This window comes from Mixophyes fleayi, chromosome 1, assembly GCF_038048845.1.
Source record: "Mixophyes fleayi isolate aMixFle1 chromosome 1, aMixFle1.hap1, whole genome shotgun sequence".
In the NCBI taxonomy this organism is placed as follows: domain Eukaryota; kingdom Metazoa; phylum Chordata; class Amphibia; order Anura; family Limnodynastidae; genus Mixophyes; species Mixophyes fleayi.
Window position 1 is genome coordinate 219,590,474 of NC_134402.1, and position 21,272 is coordinate 219,611,745.

Sequence of the window (21,272 nt, forward strand, 5' to 3'; positions counted from 1 at the left end):
ATGGGGTAAAAACCCTGAGGCGGGAGGTCTGCCCCTAATGAGGGGCGTCACTATGTGCTGGGGTTGGCTGGCAGGCTCCCTAACTACCCCTGGCCACTGATCCAGGTGATGGACCGGGGAGTAGGAATGTGGTAACTGGACCGGAGTGGTCTGGTATGTGGAACAAACAGACGAAAAGCCACTGCGATTGACAGGTGCCTCCAGGGGGTAGGGAAGTTTCCAGGACTGCACCGGTACCGACCCGCTTGCCATTGGGAACCTGACAGGAGGAAAAGGCAAAGATATGGGAGGGATGGCGGGGGAGCTGTACCAGAAGCCGACTCACCGGATGTATAAGTGCGGTCATACGGAGGTGCAGGCATAGAAATATGCTATTAGGCTCAGGGAAAGCCACACGGCTTGGTAGGGGGGGTGTATTGAGCCAAGAAAAGGAGCTGCAAGTGATTCCTGTGAAAACAGCAGAGGAGAAGACTCAGGAGTGGGGTGGACAGAAAGTGTGGGTACCCTGGGAGGTCGCACATCATCCAAGAGTGGACCACAAAGAAAGGAAAGCATGGGAGCGATGCCTAGACTGCCGGTGATAGAATGGACAGGAGGAGGGGGCTGTGAGAAGATCATCCACTGCTCAGGAATAGGGGTACTCTCATGCCCGCCCTGTGGAGCGGAGGCCAGCTTGGAGGGAGGTAAAATGGGATCCCGAATAATGGGGCCTTAACCTCTATAAGGTGAAGAGGAAGCTCCTTGGAGGGAGGAGGATGAGGCTGCTACGTTGTGGGATGTAGACTACCAGCTTCTGAAAATGGCAGGGCCGGGGGAATGGTTGGCAGGGTTCCTACCTGCGAGGTTGTGGGATGGGGCTCTAATGTTGCTGGTACCTGCCTGGAGGAGGACACTGCTCCTACCTGGAATAGTGGAGCACTACCCGTCTGAGGAGGAAGCTGGGGCAGGGTGACGTGACCGTCGCCCGGCACTGGAAGACGGAGCTGCAGCCGAACGCCGTGAAAAAGCCGGCTCCCCAGCTGCAGAAGAAGCTGATCACCGCGCTGAAGGTAAAGGTTAGCTGGGCCGGGGGGTTGCAGCAAAGAAGGGGTGTGAGACTCAGCAACAGCGGAAGATGAGGGGGTTTCTAAATATCGGGCAGGGATGGCCCTGACTCTCCTGGGGTGGGGCATGAGTACGTTGGGAGAGACGAAATTGTGGGGTGGAAGATGAATGGGAATGACAGAAAGTACAAAATGAGGGTGGTCAAACAGCTGGAAATGATAACTGGGTAGAGGAAAGGGGAAAGGGAGGTGAAGAGGGATAAGGAGAGGACGTAAACAAAGAAGAGAGCAAAGGCAAAAGGAAAAGTAGAGGAGGTAGGAAAGAAACAAATGAATGAGAGATGACAAAGAAAAAGAGGTAAAAGACTGGTTAGAAAAACCACATATACTGAGCCCGCACGAGGAGACCAGCTTCAAACCGGATCCAGGACATCAGAGAATCCACTTCTGGTGCAGAGGAGTTATAAAGCTGCAGCATAGTAACACCTCCCTTGCTCCCTATTGGCTGCTGTGATTGAAGACCTACCACTATTGGGTGAGTGCTTCCATCACTCACTAGCATGCTTTAAACTGCGTTCGTCCTATATAGCCTCACTTTAACTATTGTTGCACATGAGATATAGGGGTGATATTGGCTAAATAATGGCATGTGAAGCTGTGTGGAGGTATATGAGGTGATAGTAGGGTCTGATGTACACAGTATTTCAGTTACTACAATGTGCACATTAAGGAACTCATTTAGAGATGGACGTACCTCAGTTTTGTGTTGCATAAGATATGCATGCAACCAAACACATGCACACTTATGTCAATTTATAGATTTTAGCATTAACTTTCCCTTGCGCTTGTAGACGTAGAACGGAGGAAGACAGTAAGGATGTGTTCACAAAATCTGGACACAACTAGGCATGGATGCATCTCGAGACATGTCTTCTAGGAGGCGTAACTCTAGCAGGTATCTGACGGTTATTCCAATGATACACAATTCTGATAACTATCTCCAACTATCTGTCTATTCGCTCCTGATTGACTGATTTAGCCTATTGTCGAAGTCGTATAATTGGATGAACGAAAGTATATGGGTTAATATTGTTTTATCGTGCCATTGCGATCAGTATGCCACGTAACACGTCGCGTAGCGCGATCGCAGGGTAAAATACGCACGCACACAATCGCACTACAACATTTAGTTATTTATATAATTCATATTCATATTGGTTCCATTATACAGTGATTTATGAGCAGATAGTATTTAGTTTATTATTAGTTTAAATATTATGATTACATGTACACTTTAGTGTTATTTAAGGTTCAGGTTATAGGAAATGTGTCATGTCTGGTATCATTTTAATCCCCTATTCATCAGCAGTTGTCCGGTTCATTTGCCGAAGAGATCGCACATTGCATACTCTAGTTAGTGATGTTAGGGAATAAATACTTAAAGTGATACTGACAATAAAATGCTAATAGACTAGTTGTAACTTGATTCTTGGCGGGAAAGTCAGAACACAACCCCTGGAGAGATGACCCCCACCTTTGGATATTTTGGTTTGAACTGGCCTATGACCTGCAGCACTCTGGACCTTACTGATACCTGGACCAATAGAAGCAAGCCACGCCATCTGCATTGTTCTCACTGTAACACTGAGTGCATATAATAACAGCTCTCACTGGCACTGGCCTCAGTCTCTTCTGACCACAATATTCTGGAGTGAAATACTGTCCGCTGGTGCCAGTGGGAGCGCAGCGAGCGCGGTATGTATGTATCTTTTGGTATTGGCTGTATTGTATTATAATCATGTATTGAATTGTTAAATTTTGCATCTGCTAAAATAAATTACTTTGTGCCTTGGAAACACAACACAATCGCTTGGGCAATGCTTATTTGAAAACGATAGAATTACTTTAATACTATTCACATTACTTAATTGATATTTACGTTTGGAGTGCTGCAGGAATAACGCATTTGATTTTTTAAAGGGGAAAAAGTAAGTACACCTTTTTTAATGTGCATCTTTTCTGCCATACGTTCAGAGTGCAAATGCATCCACTTCTAAATGTTTACATTTTCACTGTACTGTAGAGTACATGCCATGCATATATATTTATACTGTAATAAGTACATTTTTTTTTCTACCAAACACTCATAATGAATAACATATTTAATTACTGCTGTACTGTTATAGCAATTTAATTTTTTAGATATATTTTTAAAACTGCATGCACAAAACATAAAGGGCCTAATTGAAATTGGAACGCAATTTGCACGCAACCCAAACATATTCAAATGCAAGCGGATCTCAAGATGTGTTTTGATTTGAATCGGGGCATAAGTACTCTCTGCCTAAATATACTTGCCGTACGTAAACAGACAGAAAAGAGTGCAATATACGCACAAGCATATGTGCAATATAATTACATCAGAACACATACAAAATAAACTTTTAATTATTAAACTAAATCTGAATCTAACTTCACTTATTACAAGAGAGACCCTATAGACGAACGCCATTAAATAATGACCGTGCTTACACTTACCTTGAAGGGGCTAACTGTGGTTTCAGGCCCGACCAATGAATGTCTCATGGAATGGTTTTGGGTTTCTTTATAGGTCCTCTCATTTCCTGGTTGCTTCCTTCTGCTTTGCAAGATCCCACCCACCCATGCCTGGTGCCGGTTTGATAGTTAGTGCCTGTTTTAATCTATTTTTTCCTCTCGCCACAAAGCAGGCACAGTTGGTAGGAAGGCACTGCGTACAGTGGTTGATACATACGGCACTATCGTGATTGGCTGCAGGTCTCTGTCCCCTTTAAGGCAACGGTAACTGGCCCTTCAGTGAGGGTATCAGTCTGCTGGCTGTCCTGCAGTGCTTTTTCTCCACCACCAAAATTAATTAATCAAACTGTGACCTTCTTTAGTCACTTTATATATATGTCCGTGTCTTTTTTCAGATAAGATAGTTAAATATGTAAAAAGTCTTGTGAAGGTGAAGAAGGGCATACACAGTCAGGGGCGGACCTAGACTTTATGTTTAGGGTGGGGCGATTTTTGCATAATCACGCCCCTCCTTTACTCTGATTGGCTGGCCCGCGTTAAACTCCGCCTTTCGCCCGCGATTAGCCCCGCCCCCTCCTGTTTTTATTGCCAACTGGGGCCACTCTGATTGGCCGACCCACATTTAGCCACGCCCCGCGATCGCGCTTAGCCCCGCCCCTCCCGTTTTGCTCGGCGGCTGGGACCTAGCTTTTTGCTGTTAGGGGGGGCGGATGCCCCGATCGCCCCACCCCTGGATCCGCCACTGTACACAGCGAACTATTTATATAGTTTCTAAGGATGCAGCTTGTGCCAGGCAGCAGAATAATCAGTAGCAACACAGCCTCAATGCCGCTGGAACAGGTTTTATCCCAAGATAAGTTTTTAGATGCCTCAGCTTCTCTAAGGACAGGTACCCATTGGCGTTTTTTTGTGTTTAAAACGATAGTAAAAACAATTTTGAAATTGTATCTTAAAACGCTTATGAGTTTGATATTTTTTTGTTACTGGTAATTGGAGAAACTAGTGGCCAGTGTAGGCCCCACATGTGCTTAACTGCAGTTAATGCATATGGATAGAACAAGATGCATTCAGAAAACCAAACATAAACACTAATGGTTATGTTGATATTATAAGCAATGGCTTCTATTCTTACACCTATTACCATGCATGTGACTAGAGTTAAAAACAGTATTAAAACACATTTAAAAACTGCCAGTGGGTATGGGCCTTAATTAAAATATTGTTTCTCCTGTATCTCTTCTTTACTAGGGCTATTTATTTCACTACTTTTCTTTTTTCAACTCTCAGAGCAGCCACTTGCCACTCACAAGGTGGTGGACCAGGCAAACACAGCTCTCATTGGAGCCTCTGGCAAAACAGGAAAGGTCAGGATGACAGACCTCAAAAGGCCTGAAGGTGGCCTCCCCTGCTTGTTCCAACTCAGGCAGCTTGCCTAAGTAGTACATTTTAGGGATTACAAATTACAAATTGGATTTACTCATACTTGCCAACTCTCCCAGAATGTACGGGAGACTCACGAAATTCGGGTCAGTCTCCCGGACTTCTAGGAGAGTAGGCAAGTCTCCCGCATCCCGCAATTCCTGGGCCAAAATAACGCGATTCGCAGTGAATCGCGTCATTTTGGCACCGCGACAAAAAGACGTATTCGTCACGGGAGCGGGGCCAAAATGACGCGATTCTCCCGCTCCCTCCCGCCCTCCGGTCATGCCCCTCTCCCGGACTGCACTGTGTGAACGTACACAAGTATGGATTTACTAATACATATTTATATTTGGACTTATTATTTTTTTTAAAGCAGAGAGAATATGTCAGAAAATACCGTAGTCAATTGTCATGAACATGTGTGTTCATAAATTAATAGCTGCCACTATGTCAGTTTATTAGATCAATATGCTATTATGGTCAAATAAATGTGAGAAGTCTGCTTGATATAAAGGTATCATTAAAATAATAAACCAGTAATTTGAAAAGTCAATAAATATAAACCTTATGACCACAAACCTGTCAGCATTAATATCAAAAGCATGACAAAATGAATAATCCACAGTTTAATACATATTTACAAGTGTACCTCACTGTACAGTAATTACATTTTTATACATATGTTTTTACAGCCCATTATCACAACTATAATTACATTATGAGATTTTGTATGTTTTCAGATCTAAATTACAACAATTTACAAAATAGGTGTTTGTGTTTGTTAAAGACATCAATATTGCAGATAATCCACCATGGCAATAGTTGAGATGTTATCTCAAATACAGGCCATAGATTGAATCAGAGGTAGAAGTTTAAATAACATGCTACAGATATGCTGAAAACAACTTCCACTTACTTATTACAACATTGAAACAATGCTAAAAATTATTTCTCATCACAATCAATTGTTCCAGGTTATAATGACTAAACCATGTAAGAAACAGACTCATGTTGACAGATCAGCGTCAATTCTTTCTCCCCAGCACTGCTGCTAATAAATATACTTACAGTTTAAATGCAAGTTGGTGCTTTATATTTACCACTTAACAAGAAATGTAATGTAATGTCTGTGTCCTTTTTGCAACAGCGGCAATAGTGTTTAGTCTATTGTAGATTACATTATAAGAATATTCAAGTAGTAGTGATATAGGTTACAATAGATAATCAATGTTGTTATCAGTATTTGAAACACTGTTACAACTCAATGAACATACAGCATGTATTATAAATGACAATACACCACTTTTTTTTACAGAAAACTATATAAAAAAATATGGCAACTTCAGCAGTAAATTATATGGTTATATATATGGTTATTGGAAAATGTTTTGTAATAGAAAGTATATTTTAATATTCTTATTATCTGTGTTGTTTGCTACAATATGCAAGTTCAGTATAATGGCATCACTAAGCACCTTTTATAAGAATAAATCTAGAACAAAGTGAGTATTACGGGGGTATAAGAAATCATGCAGTAATCCTGTACACCCTCTGTACATCCTTTGTCTGTGCTGACACATTTACTACTGAATTACATAAACATTTATCATGATTTTAAGGGTTCATACCCAGTTTTAAAACATACAAGTAGTTATTACTTGTGGTGCATGAAGCTTTCTTCCACGTAAACTCATTCTCAGTTTATTTTGAAGGTCTCAACTCACTACTAGGCAAAAGAAAACTATGAAGCAGGGAGCGGTAACCCAGCAAACTGGTGATAAACGGGACAAGCTTATTGGACAAATATTTACATGTTTAGCATTTGCTTTTACCATGATGTCACTAATGACATACTAGATTATATTATACTTATACTGGTTGGGCACGTATTGGAAGTTTAATACAGCGTGAAAAAATAATATTGTGCTACTGTAGATTTCCCCACATATAAACATATCTCTCTCATCTCCATTTGTTTATTAATCACAGACCTGGATTGTATACATTAAACACATAGGGCCTGAGACATTATGGAAACTAAGGCAAAAAAAGGAGTAAATATTCTCCTGAAAAAAACCATGTTACAATGCAAGGGCTGCAAATCTGTTTATTATTTTGCACATAAGTTAAATACTGGCTGTTTTTTCATCTAGCACACAAATACTTGATAGCTTTATTTTTATTCTGAAATTTGAAGTTGATCTAGGACTTGTCCTACCCCAACTATAAATCTGTCCCCACATTATAAATTTACCTCCCCCTCCAATACAACATGGTTTTGCCCAGGTGCAAAGTGATTCCTTTTTTATGCTTTACTCTCTTTAATGACTCAGGCCCATAAGCTCTAGAAAGACATACCATTCTGATAGATGCCATATTCTGTTACATATTCTATAATACATTATATTAATAGTATCCTTCTTGAAATAGTCCACTCATATCAATAAACATTTAGTTCTGTGTAGCTAAAAATAATTTAACAAAATGCTTATTGCAGAAGGTCACAAGTCTTATTTACACCTTAGTACAATTCTCAATTTAAAGTTTCAATTATTTAAACCATCATCCTTCATGTTGATCCAAAATGAGCAGCTAATGAATTTGACACATAGAATGCCACAATTGTATTAATCAGCTTTCTTCGCAATCCTCAACACTGTTTGGACATGGCTCCATGGTCACTGCTACACCCATGCCACTGCAACCTGCTGGCATCTCCGTCACTTCTATCCACTCATTACTTTCTGGACAGTAACATTCCACAGAGGAGAGAAAGCCGTCTGCATTAAAACCACCTGTGAGGACAAGCACATGCACATGAATTTACGTGGCAACCTTCAATAGCTGTTTATTAAATACAACATTAACTGGCAATGACAACATACTTTTATAGGGCTACTTATAAAGGACAGTTGTTTTTCTTATATGTCCTCATTAATGTAATTATCCGGAAATATGAAATGATAGCAACAGTGCATGCCACTATTATAAATGCATTACAGTTAACAGAGAATTCAAGAAAACAAAAAGAACCCCCTCCCCACATACACACACATATACATACACAAAAACACCTTACTGGTAGTGGTAAAACAGTAGGGTTACTTGTGAGTTCCCGAGTACAATAGTTACTAACACCTGTACCTAATGCTTCTCCGAGGAGAATTATAGCAGAAGATTGTTGCTGCAGTTTACTGGGCAAGCTGTCCATTTAGCTGCATAGACAACCTTCCACTGCACTAAGCTTTACATTCCAATTTGCCCTGACTGGTTAGATAGCTGTTGGAAAGTCTGCAACAGAAATTCATCACTGAAATTTTCTACTTCCAGAATGGAGATGAATGAAATATGCACCCCAAGAATATGTATGGACATTTCATATATATCCATCTACTGTAGAAAGTATTTCATCAGACAGTTTCCTTCTGTCGATTATGTTATCTATTTTTTAACTGGGCATAGAGGAAGTCAAATGTCAAAGTCTAGGATCTGAAAACTTACCAAGTGCATAAATTTTTCCTTGGTGGTGAGCTAGCCCATGTGCACTCCTTTTGTGTTTCATTGGTGCAAGAGGCTCCCAGTAATCTCCATCTGTATTGTATCGTTCTACAGAGCTTAGCTGATTTGTGCCATCATACCCTCCTACAGCATATATATAATTGTCAAGAGATACAACTCCTGTGATGGGAAATAACATTATTATTTTTGTATTTTTATAAAGTGTTCACATAAACATAATTATAGTACATAATTATAGTACAAAAACATTTATTTCCATAAGTCCAGGCATAATTTTACACAGACAAACCATGATATTGACATTATTATTATATTAGATATACCAGTTTATTATTTCATATCATTATTTCGATGACAAATCTATGTTACACTGGTAAGCCACAAGTATGTCATACTCAATAACCAATTGCATGTTAATTCTAGATTTACAATGTCAAGGAAACTATCAATTCAAGACACAAAACATTGAAACAAATAACAATGTGACACAAAATATTGTAAGTGGAAAAAACATGAACCGAATATACTAAATGTAAGTGTACACTTAAAAGCTCAGATATTAACAACTGTACACAGATGGCAGAGACAATATGTTTTTCTAAATTTTACTATAAATTGAATTTAGATGGACATACTTAAAATTATTTTGAAGCAGCTAAATAAAACAAGTGTATAATGTCATCTGTGTTTTAGTGAAAATATTTACAGTTTGTCAAAGAAATATATCGTCTTGTAAGTTAAAAAAAAAACTTAAGATGAGCATGTCAGGTATGTACTTAGTGTGGGGGTTCCAATTAGCCAGTAATGAGTGGTTCTCAGGCAGTGCGGAACTACCAATGGTGCAGAAGGTGCGGTGCCCTGGTGCCCCTGGACATAATGGGACCACTCTACAGGGAACTAGTTCCGCCTCTGCTCTCTCAGGGCACTGCATGGTTCCTAGTCCCTGTTCCCTCCCCGGGACTAGCTACCTTACTGCATACAGCCTCTGATTCCTGATCCACTCATCACCTACCTTCCCCTATGTGTGTGCCCATCTTTCTCCTATCTACCCCACGTTGTTTGCGGCATCTGATTGGTCCTCCCGCTCACAGACCCTCTCCACAGACATTTAATAATGGTTTCCAAAATGAATGCAGCAATCCCATGAAAAAATGCATGTGGCAGGCTACAAGAAGAAACTTGATAGTCAGTGTGAATGCATACCTTGAGATGGCTGTGTAGATAGTTTATTTTATTAAGCATGTATAATATAGATAGATTAGTTTTTTAGCATTACATAGGTTAGTATTACTATAACGTTGGTTATGTTAGTTGGTTTTAACATAGGACATTATTGTTAAATTAGGTAAGGCATAAGTTAGTTATATTAGAGCATAGTTTTTATAAGAGGGGCACCAGAAAAGACTGGCAATCAGCTGGTTAATGTTCCACTATGCCAGTATTCCAAACTATTGGGGACATATAGTTAAGCTGATGTGTGTCCATTATTTCAGATAGTGAAAAAAAGATCTGGGGTCTCATGTTGTATAGTTCTCATCCATTGACCTCATAAAAATTTCATATTGTACCATAATCCTGGTGTCAGTAGAGTTATAAAAGCACTTGTATACTCACAGCTATCATTTACCATTTTTAACAATAACCAGAGTCCGTCTGTGGGGGGTGACTGGAAGCCATACTTGTCTGGTCTCCAGAGAGATTTTGAAAAGGAGATAATGATTTGCAGTTGGACAGCTCAGAAAAATTACTGTCAAATGCATGTTTATAAGATTCTTAATTTGCTATTTAAAGAAAAACACCTGTGTTGGATTACGGCTCATATTTGCTGCTTTTGTATTACAGAACAGCAGAGAGACTGAAAGGGGTCACTTTAGGAAAATTGTTTCTTAGATGGTAGTGCAGCTTTAATAGAGATGGGCGAAAAGACAGAATTGCTATTGGCAAATTTGCAAATCATTTCTGATTCTATCAAACTTCTGCGAGTAATTAACACACCCACTGGAGAATCAGGCAAATGTCATATGTTTACAGTAATATTAAAAGCACTTACAGACACTTATTCTTCCTGGATTATATTAGGTGAAAACATCTATGGATGTTCATTGTGACTATTGGTAGCCAAAATATAATTATACCCTCGAATGCTCACTGCATTTGCTAAAAAGTTGTGTAACCAGTGCTACAGCATTGCCTGCTACATTTATCTATTTCCTTTATCTCATACACATTGTACACGCTAACTATACACAGTGTCCTCCCCAAAACGCAGCTATTTTCTGCACTTGTCAGTATTGCCATTATTTATCTAGGTGTAGAAATACAAAGGAAAATGGGTGGTGAAAAGGAGTCAATGCTTGTGCACTGCCAAGAAACATTTACATAAACTCATTAGTCATTCATACAAGGAAATATGACATAGAAAAAATGCATCAGTGTGTTCACAACATAGCAGCGTTATGTGCAGTGCTTCTGGACATATGTAATCAAAGGGTACGCTCCCTTTATCTCCCACAGAACACCTGACCCATCCCCCCCAGTTAGGAGTCATGAGTCAAGAGTTTTGGTATGCTAAACTGCACAAGTATGTTTACAATGTAAAACTGTATATCTGTCATATTTCAAAAATAAATAAATATATATATATATATATATATATATATATATATATATATATATATATATATAATGTTTACAATGTACAATTGTACATCTGTCATATTTCAAAATGAATAAAAGAGAAGAGAAATTAGATATACTTATTTATACACAAAAAGAAGACAAATATATATATATATATATATATATATATATATATATATATATATATACCTATATACTGCATATATGATGGATATAATAACCAAAAAGTGTTGAAGTCAATGTTTGTCATAGCATAGGTGTGGTGATGGGGGCTTACTTATTGTCCCTGGAAAAGGGTGGGATGTTATGAATATGTAATGGGGGTAACCTAGCCTTCTTCACAAAATATTCAAAGCCCTTGGAATGGGGCTGGCTGATATATCTATTCCATATTGGGGGAATTTGGTGCCCGATACACCCCTCACTGAAGATGGTTAAGAAGAGGGGGATTTTTGAGTGTCTTGCAAAAAGGTGGGTTGGTAAGGACAGATTTGCAGGGTAACCCAAGGAAATGACATTGACTGGCTATCCTGGAAGGCTTCCTGGCCTACAGAATGGGCTATTATATTATATGTGCCCCAATGTAGAGAGCACCTCTTACCAGATTATAAAGTGGGAATGAGTAGCGCTGGCTCCGTTTATCCACAAAGAACGGAGTGTCAACCTTAAAAGTAATCACTGGTAAACTCTATTCAAGATTATAAATAGAAAGTATTTATGTATATAAAAAATGATATCTAATTACGGGTAACCATGTCCCATTTATTGAACTACAAGGGTCACATTGTAAGTCTGTCCCTTATGTGCTCCATTATTTGGTATACCATAAGGATGGTACAACTCATGTTGATACTTCATATAGATAGTCAGTAATATCCACTATCACATAAACTTAGTCTCTGCATAATAGCCTACAAACATTCCTATCCTAGTGTCAAAATTACTTTCAGACTCTTTTTACAAGAATGGAGTATGGAAAACACTATTTCCTTTGAACATGAGGACTAGGGCACAAATGTTGTTGTAAATATGGTTATAAATGTAACAAATTGTTATAACTATAACACCATTGCACATGTATTATTGCCGAATTGGAAATGTCCTAGATTCACAACCAATCAGACGCAACCTATAACCAGGAGTGAATTTGCATGAGGAGGAGAGTTGAAAAAACTCCCCTTCCCATATACATGCACTAATAATTCTTTTCCCTAAGGAAGTCCCCCTCTGGAGGGATGAAACCCATTAGAATATATACGCATACCAGTCACTGATCTTATAAAGATTATTAAGGAAGTTTGAAAAAGTAGCACTTTACAACACAAATTCTGGAGGTACATCTAAATGTTATTGAACCAGCAATCAGCATTTTCCAGAATTTCAACAAAGGCTGCAGCCCCCACATCGGACATGTGAGTGTATCATATTGTACCATTATCTTCGTTGACTTGTGTTGCTATTTTTGTAAAGAACTATCTTATATCAAAAGGATTTTTTCAACTGTACTGTTTCTTAGGGGGGGAATTAAATTGGCCGCGTTACTGTAAAAAGTAACGTGGTCTGTGCACTATTACCGATATTACGGTAATAGTGCGCATAATCACCGTTAATACGGTAATTTCAGCACTGGCTTTTTGCTTGTGGCTCCCTGAACCATGGGCAAAAATCTGAGTGAAAATTACCGTATTAACGGTAAAAGATTTAGCACTGCAGTATTATCGGGGGAAATTGAATTTCCATTTAGTGTAAGGATAAAACAAAAGATATAAAAAACACCCAACGCCAAGGCTATAGACTTTTCATACAAAATGATTGTAATAATTGTATACACAGGTTATGATTTATTACTGAGATTTAGCGCTTAAAGGAGTGCAGCTAAAGGGCTCCTAAGTGCCAGTACACAGTAATCTAAATATTTTTTATGTTTTTAACAATAAATATCAAAATGTTATGCACTAGTTTCTTCTTCTTTTATTCTCTTTTTTTTCTCCATGGGGGGTTTATTGGAGTGGTGATTCCCTTCAGCTGTAGACAGGTGGAAGAAAATATCCCATCTGATCATCAGCCTTTGGAAATGAAGATTTAATTTGGAGAAAACATGCAGAGAAAATAAAGAGTTTTACTACCTGCTGAATATCTACCATCTAACCGTAAGTGCAATTACAAATGGGACAAGTGATGCTGTAGAAGAAAAATCATCCTTATTTTCTTGATGTCTGCACAATATATGGAGATATTTTAAGAAGATTTTTAATGACTTTTATATCTAATAGATTGCATGTTATTTTGCCACATATGATATGTTATATTTAATGTCATTTAGACACACTTATGTTTAACTGGGAGAGTGCTGCATAATATTCCTCATTTTTGCAATATTGCATATATTGGGCAAAATTCGTCATGCCGGTCTTCAACAAGCGGATCTCAAGAAACAATTACATTTGTATGCGGGTATAAGTATGCTCTGGCTATGCGGTATTTGTCATATGCACACAGACAGAACTGCAGATTATGCACAATGAATATGTGCAATATCAAGTCTCATCATAGCGCACAGAAAACAGAAAAAAAAAATTAAATACAATGGGCCTGATTCATTAGGAAAAGTAAGGCAAAAAAATTAGTAAGTTTTCTTCTGGACAAAACCATGTTACAATGCAAGGGATGCAAATTAGTTTATTATTTTGCACATTTACTAATACATTAAGGGTCAATACAGAGAACTTTCATGGTAACTTTTTACCCCAAGGACTATACACAGGACATGCAGTCACCCCCTAAGGTTATAGGAAAGGAAGTTTCACAAACAGCAAAGGAAGGGGTTCTTTAAAGTAAGAGCAGTCAGGATATGAAATTCACTGCCAGGGAAGGTTGTGATGGCAGATTTAATAGATATGTTTAAGAAAGGGTTAGACAATTTTTTTGTGGAAAAGTGTATCAAGGGATACAACCGTTAATTAAAATGAAGGATAGTAATGGGTATATGGGAAAAAATTAGGGATGTGCACCGGCCACTTTTGGTGTCTCGTGTTTTGTGTTTTGGGTTCGGATTTGCTTGATGTTTTGGGTTCAGATTTGTTTCGCAAAACACCTGTCGAAAGGTTTTGGTTCGGATTTAAGGTTTTGGATTCGGATTTATTTTGAAAAAAGCATAAAAAGTTCCAAAATCAAGTTTTTGGGCTTATTTTCACTCCAACGCTATTATTAACCTCAATAACATTCAATAACAATCATTTCCACTAATTTCCAGTCTATTCTGAACACCTGAACACCTCCCAATATTGTTTCACCGAGGTAGCTTTCTGGACTGCATAGTGGAGTGGTCCCGGTACCCAATTTAGTACCGGGGCCACAATATATCACCCTCAACTGGTCTGAATTCCACCAAAAAAGTATCTGGACTGCGTAGTGGAGTGGTCCCCACAATATAAAAAAACACTCAACTGGTCTGAATTCCACCAAAAAAGTATCTGGACTGCGTAGTGGAGTGGTCCCCACAATATAAAAAAACACTCAACTGGTCTGAATTCCACCAAAAAAGTATCTGGACTGCGTAGTGGAGTGGTCTCCACAATATAATAAAAAATCCCTCAGCTGGTCTGAATTCCACCAAAAAAGTATCTGGACTGCGTAGTGGAGTGGTCCCCACAATATAATAAAAAACCCTCAACTGGTCTGAATTCCACCAAAAAAGTATGTGGACTGCGTAGTGGAGTGGTCCCCACAATATAATAAAAAAAAACAATTGTTCTGAATTCCACCAAACAAGTATCTGGACTGCGTAGTGGAGTGGTCCCCACAATATAAAAAAACACTCAACTGGTCTGAATTCCACCAAAAAAGTATCTGGACTGCGTAGTGGAGTGGTCCCCACAATATAAAAAAACACTCAACTGGTCTGAATTCCACCAAAAAAGTATCTGGACGGCGTAGTGGAGTGGTCTCCACAATATAATAAAAAATCCCTCAGCTGGTCTGAATTCCACCAAAAAAGTATCTGGACTGCGTAGTGGAGTGGTCCCCACAATATAATAAAAAACCCTCAACTGGTCTGAATTCCACCAAAAAAGTATGTGGACTGCGTAGTGGAGTGGTCCCCACAATATAATAAAAAAAAACAATTGTTCTGAATTCCACCAAACAAGTATCTGGACTGCGTAGTGGAGTGGTCCCCACAATATAATAAAAAATCCCTCAACTGGTCTGAATTCCACCAAACAAGTATCTGGACTGCGTAGTGGAGTGGGCCCGAAACCCAATTTGGTACCGGGGCCACAATATAATAATAAAACCCTCAACTGGTCTGAATTCCAGTGCACAGATGGCGGACACCGGATGGACGTCTAAAACCAACATAGCAGTTAAGGGCACAGTTCCTCTTTTTTGTGACTGCACAAACAATTAATGTAGTAATAGAAATGACAGTTATTCAAATCCCCAGGAGAGTCTAAGTGGGGTGAGCCACAGAGAGATTATTTCCCTCAGTTTCTCTAACAGGTTGTCAGTGTTGTGCCTCTTCTTAAAACCTGTGATACATAACTACACACACTCGGCAAAGCTTTTACAAATTATCTGCGGCACAGGAGAGTACCACTGGACTGGAGTTATACAGCAGTACCACTGGACTTATACTGCAGAATCAGTGAACTTTGTAATATTGCAGTACCACTGGACTTATACTGCAGAATGAGTGAACTTTGTAATATTGCAGTACCAATGGACTTATACTGCAGAATGAGGGAACTTTGTAATATAGCAGTACCAATGGACTTATACTGCAAAATCAGTGAACTTTGTAATATAGCAGTACCACTAGACTTATACTGCTGAATCAGTGAACTTTGTAATATAGCAGTACCAAAGGACTTATACTGCAGGATTGTTTTGGGATATTTTTTTTTTTTTTTTATAATTACTTTTTTTGAAATTTTTTATAACTTGGGAATAATGGGGAAATAACAATGCCCTTAGAAGGACAGAGCACAGGACACAGCACCACTGGACTGAACAGGACACAGCACAGGACCCAGCAGCACCACTGAACTCAGAAGGACAGAGCACAGGACACAGCACCACTGGACTGAACAGGACACAGCACAGGACCCAGCAGCACCACTGAACTCAGAAGAACAGAGCACAGGACACAGCACCACTGGACTGAGCAGAACACAGAGCACAGCACAGAACTGAACAGCACGAGATATAGCAGGACAGAGGACCACCTAACACACCGTCCCTCTACCCTGATCAATGCTCGAGTGAAAATGGCGGCGACTAGCGGGGAATTTATAGGATCCGGGTATCGCGAGATCTGACATCGGGATTATGACTCAGAGCCTCGCTTTCAGTTTTGCAATTGGCGGGAATACCCGGATCTGTCTCGGATCCGGCTCGGATCGGCAACGTTCGGGTGGGCTCGGATTTCAGAAATCCGAGTGCGCTCATCTCTAGAAAAAATAGGACTGCAATATTGGGTCTTGAGGGATTTTTACAGATTAGTGGTTGCTTCATCTGGATCAATTTCAAATATAAGTGAGGGATCACAGGAGATCCAAAATAAGTTGAACTTTATGTACTGATGTATTTTTTCAACTTCATCAACTACGTATGTTACTATGTTACATTAGTTAAATATTGGCTGTTTTTTCATGTAGCACACAAAGGGGGCATATTCAATTGTTGTGTTACATGTCATTATGGTAATAGTGCACGTTAATACCGTTATTACGGTACCTTTCATGCTGGATTTCAGCTTGCAGCTTCTGGAGCTGCGAGCTGAAATCCGGCTTAGTATTACCATAATAACGGAGCCTGCTGCCATCACTGGACTCCTTTATGCCGCACAGAACCACGTTCCTTCTGCGTCTAATCTGTAGGTCACAGGATTACAGCAATATTGAAGAAGTTGTCAAGCAGGATCTTGAAGCAGAGAGTGATGTTGCTCAAGGACAGTTCCACTGATTAAAGGTATCAATGATTAGGTCAGATGGAACATCAGAATGATACATTTCAGTTTACAAGGGCTCCCTTTTTATACGGTTTTCGACACAGCCTTACAGGCTATTATTAGAATCAGGATGTAACCTGTTTACCAAAACATAGATTTATATGCATTGCAAAGTTAACAATGTTTACGCTTATCTGTGATATCTTAAAACCTTGCTGTGATATCCTGCATCTTAATTTGGACACAGTGGACACCTGACAGCAAGTCTAATACATCTTCCTATGACCTTCACACAAAAAAAGTCTAAGTAGCATGAGATTCGCATCAGTGCTTTCTTCCAACACTTGCAGAATACACATTTTCTCCAAGAAGAGAATTCCCTAAGAAAAGTTGCAAACACCAAACAAGAAATTTCCTTACACCAAGATATACAAAAGGCTTTCTAAACAAAGGCTTATTGTATCAGATATATACATCAGAAATAAGGCATTTCCTCTTGAAAGGTTAAAACAGAAAAAAATGAATTTTCTCCCCCTGGTCTCAGAAATGAAAGATTTCCCTTACAAAAATATGCACAATATCAAAAATACGTGCATGTGCAATTATATAAATAAACGCCCTGCGCTATTTCCTTTAAATAAATTTATAGCAGAAGTTATTTATAAGTGATCCAGTTACAATGACTATACTAATATATTAAATTATATTAATGCCTACTGTACATAAAATGCACTTTTACAGTTGCTTTTAATTGTAAACTCAAGTTCTAGCATATATATGCAACCGTCACCACTATCAATCAGCATTTACACCTTTCCTGTAGCTAGCGCAAGTGATATAGCTAAAAATAATGTACCTCAGAGAACCCCAGTGCTTGAATTGGATGAATGTGCGCATTCTCGACTTTGGTACACCCATACTGTACATTGCCTACGTGTATAAGCCCCTTCCCAAACCTGTTCCATCCCTCAAACTTTAGGCTGGCAAAAGTTTAATTTGTGTTCACAGCTGAATTACATGCACTTCCATCTGTTCACTGGCATTTCTGAGCATGTGCAGAGCAATTTCATGCAAAATAGGGCACACAATGGGATTTATATTCCTTAATGAATCAGGCCCACTGTGTTTATTTTAACCTGCATGTAGTAAAGTTATTAATTAAAATACTGTTTACACCTTTTATTTTTACTAGCATAGACACAGAGACATGCCATCCTTGAATTACCCACTATAGAAAACTTATTCCATAGCACCAAGAAGGTATATTAGTTATACTCATGGAATATAGTTATCAGACACAGTAACTGTGGTCCTTAGGGGAAGTTGGTTGTCCATATGCCACTCCTTGGCAGTTTTTAGTGATTTATAATTCTGCAGAGTTTCCAGAGAGTCATATGACTACCATATTAACCACATTCACAATATATATGATGTAGTGAGCACAGAGGCTTTGGAATGCCCTTCTGAACTGTATCTGCAATTCAAAAAAGTGTAATACATTGCCCAAATATCAATAACCAATTAACTATGCTTATACGTCTCAAACAAAAACCAAGCAAGGCTATATCTGAGAACAAATTAAGGCTAAAACAATGTCAATAGAATTTCTGGATGCTCATACATTTCTAGTCTTTAATGCTTAGAGTGTGGCAGGCACATCTATTAAGTAAACAGGAAGCATAGATATTAAAATGTATCTGTATACCTTGTAAGCCCCAGTTTCAAGTAGTAATGTACATATAGCAGAACAATGAATCTGCACTGCACCTAATATTTGTTGTATACAAGCATGAAAACGATTTTGTCGCACAAAGCGCCCTCATCGGGGCAAAATTTATTAAACAATATTAATTTCCTTCATAAGTGCACAAATTTTACATCTGATAGCCTATATTGGCATGTGCCTACCTGCCCCACTTCGTATGGTTTGCATCGGTGCCCTGGGATGCCAGTGGTTCTCATCAGGATGATAGCATTCCACAGTGTTCAATCGGTTATCTCCATCGAATCCACCAACTGCATACAAAAGCCCACAACATGATGTTATTCCAGCCCCAATACGCGCAACATTCATGGAAGCTACAGCTGTCCACTGGTTGACTTCAGGATCGTACCTAGAGTATTGAGCAGTGTGCATCACTAAAGAGCCAGGGCAGAAATAAACCAACCAAGTCTACACACATATTGCTAATTTATGTGCCCAGGAACGGAAATATTGGATAGGAAATATTTACTTGTATCATTCTGATGGCACCTAACACTCAGTTCTTGGAGAAGAACTTCACCTCTCAAAGAAAAAAAGCCCTTCCTGAATAGCACTGGGGATAACCTCAACCCCAAGTTCAGGCCTGCCATGGCAGCCAAGGTCCACTTGTACTTGTAGTTCCACACATAAATGCTAATAGCAAATAAAGACACTGGCACTATTGAAAAGCTTGCTTATCAGAAATGAACACAACCAAATTTCTTGTTTCCATTTTTATTTTACTACTAAATCCATTGCCTTCTTCTTGTCTTTTGTATCAATGAAGTTTATTGTAGCAATGTATCAATGAATTTCACACAGTATAGTTCATAAATAACCCACACTGGTTTTATAAGTAAGTTTTCAAACAGTGCATTTTTCTCAAGCTCCTGCCAATCAAAGGCAAACTGCTCTTATTTAAGCATGTCCTCATTCAATGGTATTGAGTCCTTCATTGATTCAAGGTCTTTTTTCCCCATTTTGGATTACTCCAGGGCAGAAGACAAGAAGAAGCCAATGGATATATGATTGACATACAAATGCGATTTAGGGAGTGTTTATTTCTAATAAAGTATTTTTCAATGGTGTCTGGGATATTTATTTACTTAAAGTGTTTTTTAAAAATGACAGATTATTATAAAATCTGTGTCTATTATATTGACAAAGTAGGAATTTCTTTTCAGCTCCACTGAATTTGATCGCAATGTTTTGGTGGATGTCAATAAGTTTGTCTTTGTTTTGTGACAAACCCTTATGAGTGTCATCCTTTTAACTTCTGTACTATTTGGTATATTTATATATCAAAGAATTTTAGAGCTGAAAAGACAGTAAAATAAGTGTTCTCTATATGCATGACACACATTTTCTTCTGTTGAGTAAAAGCAGAGTGTTGACTTATTTTCTCTGAACCAAATCAACTCTGCACTGAATATTTTAAGATATAATTTTTCAAAGGCAAGAAATACCTAATGCATTCATCTGATATATGTGTCTTAATAAATGAGCCCCTCCCATGCAACTAAATATCATGTTTTAAAAGTAAATGTACAACAGAATTAGCATAGGTAAAATAATTCTAGATAACCATATGACTTGTTTGTCACAACAGTATGGGAGTCAACATGTATCATGGAATTTACCTTTCAACATTTTTGTGGTGTTCCGATCCACAGGAGCCTCCCACAGCATAAATGGCACCATCTATTACAGCTACTCCAACCCGGTTTCTAGCTACATTCATGGGTGCTCTTGAAGTCCATTGATTAGTAATTGGATTGAAGCAAGCTAAAGAGTTTGAATCTGTATTTTCCGTAGAGGAATGGTTCCTTCCACCCACAGTGTAAAACAAACCAAACACAATACAGGCTCCAAGACCACTTCTTGGTTCCAACATGTTGGCAAGTTTAATCCATTCCCCAGTCTGTGGGTTATAGGCATCCATAGAGCTCAGCGAGTTATTAAGGTAGCCACCTGCCACATAAATAAGTTGGTTGCCTCGTACCTTGGTTGGTGGGAGAGGTTTGTGTAATGACATTTCTTGGAAAATCTTAGACAGAAATATCCTACATGAGTTCTTCTTATTGAGAATGGGACACTGCTTTAGCTGAACTGCAAGAAACTTTGGTGGCAAGGCATAGAGATGAACAGCATTTAGCAAGATGGTCAAATATTGTTCTCTGTTGTTCAAGTCCCACTGCACCCACCTTAAACAGGCATTGTATACCTCTGTTTCACACAGGACATTCAGACTCTCCTGTCTGACCAAGTCCAAGATGCCACAATGAGTAAGGTTTAAAAACTCCTCCTCCTTTGTAACCTGTAATTAAAAAGGCATTGCAGAAAAAATAATATTATAAAATTGTATGCAATGCATTGTATTGTAATCCTAAAAAGCAAG

The 21,272-nt window shown here is 38.8% G+C and overlaps 1 protein-coding gene across 4 annotated transcripts in view; it reads right to left on the bottom strand.

The window, feature by feature from the left end:
• Nucleotides 1-5,632: 5,632 nt before the first annotated feature.
• The window catches only part of LOC142150063 (kelch-like ECH-associated protein 1A), an 83,539-nt gene continuing 67,899 nt past the window's right edge, over nucleotides 5,633-21,272 (bottom strand). For 3 of the 4 annotated variants that reach the window (XM_075205325.1, XM_075205317.1, XM_075205312.1), the window contains 4 exons: nucleotides 20,515-21,191; nucleotides 19,039-19,244; nucleotides 8,523-8,699; nucleotides 5,633-7,816 (listed from right to left, as the gene is read on the bottom strand). In XM_075205325.1, the coding sequence (XP_075061426.1) occupies nucleotides 7,653-7,816; nucleotides 8,523-8,699; nucleotides 19,039-19,244; nucleotides 20,515-21,191 (1,224 nt within the window). In that variant the 3' untranslated portion in view covers nucleotides 5,633-7,652. The remainder of the gene's footprint in view (nucleotides 7,817-8,522; nucleotides 8,700-19,038; nucleotides 19,245-20,514; nucleotides 21,192-21,272) is intronic. The other variant, XM_075205331.1, reaches the window with a different exon arrangement.